General features: G+C 45.5%; 1 protein-coding gene across 1 annotated transcript; it reads right to left on the bottom strand.

Moving 5' to 3' along the window:
• Window positions 1-431: 431 nt before the first annotated feature.
• Window positions 432-1,875, bottom strand: LOC103652793 (putative LOB domain-containing family protein). The gene has a single exon (XM_008679778.2). The coding sequence runs from the start codon at window positions 1,763-1,765 to the stop codon at window positions 524-526; it is 1,242 nt and encodes a 413-aa protein (XP_008678000.1). The 5' UTR covers window positions 1,766-1,875; the 3' UTR covers window positions 432-523.
• Between the last annotated feature and the right edge of the window lie 5,566 nt (window positions 1,876-7,441).

A 7,441-nucleotide genomic window follows, 5' to 3' on the forward strand; every position in this document is an offset into this window, starting at 1 on the left:
TCATAAAAATAAAAAATAAAAAAGAAGCCAATCACTGTTAGACTACTGTGGATACTACCGTTATATGAACCGATCGTGATTAGGGTGGTAACGGATCTTGATTCAAATGCTTTTTTATAAAATATTAGAGCTCTAAATAATTTTTAGTTAAAAAATAAATAGAAATAAGACCCGATTCTAACTCGATCTGATTCTTAAATCTTATAGTGTAAAATTTAGAGCACATTGTCACCCCTAATCGTGATAAGATACAAAGATCAGGATGCATTATTAATCCTTAACCCTGCAAGATAATTACATTATGAAATTTCCATAAGCTTAAGCTATATATATATATTATTAGTACAAACTGTCGTTGAAATTCTAGCCTGATTTATATATAGCCTTTTTGTGGTTATAATTCTTAAAAACGAGTCTGGTGGATCTTTCGGTGGACCAAAAAAACCCTCTAATCTCCCTATTATATCCGGAAAAAAAATTATTAGTACATGCATGCGAATAATAATGGAAGGTTTGATCAGATTCAGAACGATGAAAAGCCTAGCCCTAGTCTGCAGTGCGATGACTCAGCTGCCATTTGTGGTGTGACATCGACGACGTTGGCGTTCATGGCCATCGCCTTGATATCGACGCCGCCAATGCCGGCATTATTCACATCCACCGTCTTGATGTCCTCCATGTCAACCTCGGCGCTCACGTCCACCACCTCCTGTCGCATGTGAAACGCGTCGTCGACGAGTGCGGCCGCTGCTTTAATCTCGAAATAATCCTTGTGGTCAATCTGGCAGTTCTCGTCGAGGTGCTGATGATGATGTCTCATTTCGTCAGCCCCCGCCGGAGGAGTCAGATCCACTTTGTCGGCGGCGGCACAGCTATCGTTAAAATGGAACTGTTGCATGTTGTCGACATCGTCGCTTGCGGTTGCGTTGTTGCAATAAAAATAGTTAAGGACCTGATGCTGTTGCCGGCCGTGATCATCCTTGTTGGGGCCGTGGCCTCCACCACCGTGGTGGCGGACGACCTCGTTGTCGGAATGTACGATGTCAGCTTCTTCGTGTTTGTTCTTGTAGAGTGCGTAAAGCACCTCTTGCTGAGCGTTGTGGAGGAGGTTGGATGACGCGGTGTAGTCGAGGCCAGCCGTGCCGCCGCCGCCTTGATCCGGTGGCATCGTGGTAGTAGTAGTAGCCTGGCCGAAGAGCGCCAGTGTTTGGAGCATGGCGGAGAGCTCGGCCGTCTCGATCTGGAGCTGGCGCTCCAGGCTGAGGATGAGGTGGTAGCAGCCGCCGACGGGGTCCTGTGCGCGCATGTCCGACTGGAAAATGAGGGTCGCCATGGCATCGGCGGAGAGCTCCGGACTGATGTTCTCCAGCGTCTTGAGGATCTTTCTGACGCCGAAGAGACGGTGCGCGTTGAGGAAGCGCTCCTGCTGGTCCGCAGGGAAGTAGGGCGCGAGTGGGCAGTCCGTGTTGCACTTGCGCCGTTGGTACTTGCACGCCGCGCACGCCTGGTTCGTGCACCCGCTTCCACTTCCGCTTCCGCCGCTGCTGCCAGTGCCTCCAGTGGTGCTGGGGCCGCGAGCTCGAGGGGGGCTGCTCGCGGAATGCGGGGAGGAGGAGGAGGAGGAGGAGGAGCGCGCGTTGGCGTTGCTGGTGCTTTGGTTTGAGGAGGGCGATATGATTGCAGTGGACCCGGTGCCCGTACCGGTGGTGGTAATATGCAGTTGGGACTGGGAGGCGGCCGCGGCTGGGGATACGGAGGAGGTCATTGTCTCGCCGCGCGCGCGCCCGATGGCACAGGCGGCGGCAATGGCGATCGTCGTCGTGCTACCACGCGCCACACACCGAGGTCGGAGGCGTCGGTGGAGGGCTGGGCCTGGCGTCGGCGTAGGAATAGGAGTGGCGCCGCGGGATGCCCGCGCCCATTAATTAGCCTCCGTTTGCTTCGTCATCATGCATACCTATTAAAAGGCATGCATGATCCCTTCATGCATCTGTGCACGGGTGGACTTGTTAGTTAGAGTGATGTGGTTGGGGAGTAGTCTGAATCGGTCACGGTGAGTGATCATTCACTCCGAGGAAACCGGGCAGTTAATCACTTGATCGATCTATAGGGCGGTGCTGATCGTTGTAACAACCGACGTACGGACATGCATACAGAATGACCACATTATCCATGCATGTGACGTGCTAACTTGTGCATAATGGTCTCTGTTCGTGTGCCTCTCTCTCTCTCTCTCTCTCTCTCTCTCTCTCTCTCTCTCTCTCTCTCTCTCTCTCTCTCTCTATATATATATATATATATATATATATATATATATATATTAATCAGAAATATTTTAGTTTCTTGTCTGTTATAAAATTACACACGCATTCCTTCTAAAATACGCATCTTTATCAGTGGTTTTGATAAGACAAAAAAAAACTCAAGTGTTTTAGTTTCTGACCTAAAATTTAACAACCTAATATATATATTTTCACGCTCTTAAACGACTTCAAACAAAAAAAAATCAACTATGAAATTGTAAATCGTATCGAGAATTACAACTTCTGTATAGACTGTTAAAAATATGTGTTCATATATAATTGTGTTAAAAATCAACTAGGCCGTTTGAAATTATAGATTTCGAATTATAAATCTACAAACTTCAAAGTATTTAAATAGTTTTAAAATATAAAAAGTATCCAACTACCATCGAGCTCAACCATTTGAGTATAATCTCGACTTCATCAAATCTCACGTAATAAACACATACAAAAGTATCTCCAAAATCGGTGTTGAAGGCGGCCGCTCAATTCAGCTTTGGCATGACTCAGGGCTCGACAGAGTTCAGACACAAGCTTACCCCAAATTGTACTCGTAATTAAGCACACGACAAGGAGATCACTCTAGTACAGGCTAAAACAATCACACAAACAGAGAGCATGTCCCTGTCACCTATGTCGACAGAAGCTTTTGAACAGTTCCAGCCCTTGCACAAGAGTATTCTAGATCATTCTTGGCGGTCACATGCCGCCGAAAATAGCTCAATTACTGCTAGAAATAGGCTATTTTTTGTGGCAATCGGCCTATTTTCGGTTGCATATGGCCACCAGACATATGTGGACGAAAAGAAACACATATTTTCGATGGACAATTCTATGCCGTTGAAAATACGTTATTTTTGGTGGCCAGTCCTAAGCACCGCTGAAAACAGTGGTCGCCGAAAACAAAATTAACTTTCTATGACTGCACGTTCAGCCGTTGAAAATAAGTAGTTTCAGGACAAAAAATATGCAGAAAATAAATTACATCATGTTCAAACAAATGGCAAATACATACATGCATCAGATTCACAATAAAGCCATCTCATCAAATTCACGACACAAGACAAATACATCGTAATAAACCAAATTCACGGCACCAATATCACAAGCTTCAACACCAATATTAAACACATGACAAAGACATCACAACGACCAAATTCACAACACCAATATTACAAGCTTCTCAATTCGACACATAATAAAACATAGATGTCTCGAGTCCGCATAACACATACATATGGGGATTGTTTAAGTTTTGGCCACTACCTCCAGAAGCGAGGAGGTTGTTTACGAAGTCTTCTGGTGTGGCGGAACTGCCCGAATTATTCCAACTTAAGTGCCTAAGTCCCGTCTTAGAGGCTAGACCACACTTAAATAGAAATAAAACGGCAGTCCCTCGGATCTAGTCTGACAGGGCCACTAACAGGATCAAGTACCACATACTCACCCGAAGGTGAGGCACAGAGCAAATACAATAAAGCATAAACCATGATTTAAAGAAGTACTTAAGGTTATTACAACATCATCGGAGTTTTGCAAAAGTAGTAATCATTGTTCGGGATGCAGCAGAAATTAACTAACGATAAATAAAGGGAGGATGGGGAAGCCTGGCCCATCACTCCTCATGCTCCTCTCCTGCTGAGGTAGGGTCCCACTCGACTGTCCAACCCGGTGGCAAGGTAGACGGTCAAGTCACTCCAGCAACCATATCCTCCAGAGAAACTGTAAAAAAATTATGCCACAAGCAAGGCTGAGTATACTAATACTCAGCTAGACTTACCCGGTGTGAGGAGTCTACTCCTCTACCTCTAGACATGCAGTTGTTTGGCTGAGGGGGTTTGGGTTTGCCAAAAGCACTAGCTGAGTCTAAAATCAACTTTTAGCTTTTCAAGTTTTAGTATGATCCTTTTAGACTAGATTTGTACCTAGCTAATCATACATGGTAGCAAGCATTTTACCAATCAACATCCTTTTTGCCAATCAACTCATTTCCACTTATTACTCAATGTAGCAGCATGGATCAAGCAGTATCATTGGCTACGAGAAGTTGATGATTCGAATCGAGGTTTTAAACCTTGCAAGGTAAACCTAAACACATGACGTGGCGAGGCACTCCGTCCCCACACACATCAACCGTCCCCATCGATTCTCTGGCAACAGAACATGGCTCACCGCCTTAGCGTACAATGCCTCACTGACCTCGACTGCCATCACTCAGTGATAACACTTGTACCCACCATAACCGGAATGGGAGACCACGTCTCAGGTCACGTAAGGGACAAAGTCTGCGGGCAGGTTCACTCAGGTACTAGGCTTACCAATTTACCATATTTCTCGGCATGTATTTAGTACGTTCAAACGCTTGACACACGGTACCACACCTTAATCCTTATTCCAAGTTCCGTCTCGTAGACAACGCATCCCCATGGATCGTTGTCCACAGACCATCATCATTACGATATAAAAATGGATACAACCAACTCCTGACCTCGCGCGAGTGCTAGAAAAATTACTCGACTTCTACCGAGGTCCCTAATTAGTAAAGCAACTACTCGACCTAGCATACTAGTATCCATCTCAAAAGGAATCCTAATTTCATGCAACTAGGGTTTTCAGACAACTCCTACACTTAAGTGCACAATACAAGCCTACAATCATTAAGTGCAGTAAAATAGCATATATGACGGTTATGCATAAAACCGGGGCTTGCCTTCAAAAGCTGGGGCAGGCAGGTCCTCCGTAGCAGGCTCTGGTGCTGGCTCCTGGACTACCTCCTGAGCAACTCCTTGCTCCGGAATGAGGACGTACTCTCTGTCAACGAGATTACAATCTATCGAATGCAATGAAAAAGATACATGCATATTAATGACATGTCAATTTGTAAATACTACGCATGGTGAAACAATATTAAAATAGTGAGTAAACTAGGGTTTCTTTATCGGATGGTGTCTTAAGTGTTTTTTTGAAACATAAATTACTGTAGGGAGGGCCTACAATATTTTATTGCATGAGGAGAGAAAGGGAAAACAGATATAGGAGGGTAAATACCGAAACAAAAATTACAGAACAGAACACTGAATCCAGGTTTTAATTTTATCTCCTATCACTGGCTTAACTCGGTGACACAATAAGTTCATTTCTGTTATGAACATGTCCCGACATCATTCCACCGTGGGTGAAATATCATTGAACACCCAATTGTTTCTGCTTTTCCAGATGCACCAGGTTAATAGAATGATAGTTTCAAGTTTCCATGGGACATGCCAGCGTCTTCTGATCCTTAGAATGGTGTTGATTAAATCAGTTGAACGTGATGGGGAGATTCCTATAAAGGACCAACATCTCCTAGCAAAACTGCATCGGAAAAAAAGATGGGTGGCTGTTTCTTCAGCTTGAATAATACATTTGTCACAGGTGTATGAATCCAGTAACATAGCTCGCTGTCTGAGAAAAGCCCGAGTGTTTAATCTGTCCTTAAGTAAAAGCCAGAAAAAGACCTTGTGTTTGGGTTGGCATTTTGATTTCCACAGCCAAGAGTAGATGGGATGTGTCCACTGGTTGCCCATCAAGTGAGAATAGATCTTTTGTGATGAAAAGAAGCTAGAAGAAGTAATGCAGATCCATTTGTCTCTCTGATTATTATGTGGGAGATTAGCCAAGCGACCATTCAACTCTTGAAATTGAACAAAGGCCTATGCAGACAGTGGTGTGTGGAACATCTGAGAGCACCTAGAGGGGGGGTGAATAGGTGATCCTGTAAAAACTTAAACTTATAGCCACAAAACTTTGACTAAGCGTTAGCACAGTAATTGCCAAGTGGCTAGAGAGAGTCAAAACACGATAACCACAAGAAAGCAATCACAGAGTTGACACGGTGGTTATCCCGTGGTTCGGCCAAGTACAAAACTTGCCTACTCCACGTTGTGGCGTCCCAACGGACGAGAGTTGCACTCAACTCCTCTCAAGTGATCCAATGATCAACTTGAATACCACGGTGTTTTTCTTTCCTTTGATCTTTTCCCGTTTGCGAGGAATCTCCACAACTTGGAGTCTCTCGCCCTTACAATTAAGTTCACAAAGAAGCACGGAGTAAGGTGGGAATGAGCAACGCACACAAGACTCGAAAATCAGAGCAACAACACGCACACAAGTTGCAACAAGAGCTCGCAACGCAACACAAAGAGTTCACAACTCCACAAGAGCTCTATATGCTATCACAATGAAACTAATGCGTGAGATTGATGTCTTGGTGCTTAGAAGAGTTGTAGGAATGCTTGGTGTTCTCCTTCATGCGCCTAGGGGTCCCTTTTATAGCCCCAAGGCAGCAAGAAGCCGTTGAGAACAAATCTGGAAGGCCATCCTTGCCTTCTGTCGTCGGGTGCACCGGACAGTCCGGTGCACACCGGACACTGTCCGGTGCCCGATTTGTTTCCATAAACAGCGCAGCCGACCGTTGCTGACTGTTCCAGATCTGGGAGCCGTTGGCGCACCGGACAGTCCGGTGCACACCGGACAGTCCGGTGCCCCCCTTCCGACCGTTGGTTCGGCCACATGTCTCGCGCGGATTGCGCGGCCGACCGTTGGCACAGCCGACCGTTGGCTCACCGGACAGTCCGGTGCACACCGGACAGTCCGGTGAATTATAGCCGTACGCCGTCGGCAAATTCCCGAGAGCGGGCAGTTCGCGCCGAGTGAGTCTGGCGCACCGGACACTGTCCGGTGCACACCGGACAGTCCGGTGCTCCAGACCGAGCTAGGGCTTGGCTGTACACAGCCAAGCTATTTGCACCGCTTCTCATTTCTTCTTCTTTCTGTTTCCCACACTTAGACAAGTATATTAGTACACAAAACCAATGTACTAAGACTTAGAAACATACCTTTTATCTTGATTTGCACTTTGTTCCTCTAGAAGCATAAATACACATTTAAGCCCTTGTGTTGGCACACAATCACCAAAATACTTAGAAATGGCCCAAGGGCACATTTCCCTTTCAATCTCCCCCTTTTTGGTGATTTATGCCAACACAACATAAAGCAACAAGAACAAGTGCAATATCACTTCAAATAAAATGAGTTTTATTTTGAATCGAATTTGGCATATATGGATCATCCTTTGCCACCACTTGGTTTGTTTTTGT

This window comes from Zea mays, chromosome 4, assembly GCF_902167145.1.
Source record: "Zea mays cultivar B73 chromosome 4, Zm-B73-REFERENCE-NAM-5.0, whole genome shotgun sequence".
In the NCBI taxonomy this organism is placed as follows: domain Eukaryota; kingdom Viridiplantae; phylum Streptophyta; class Magnoliopsida; order Poales; family Poaceae; genus Zea; species Zea mays.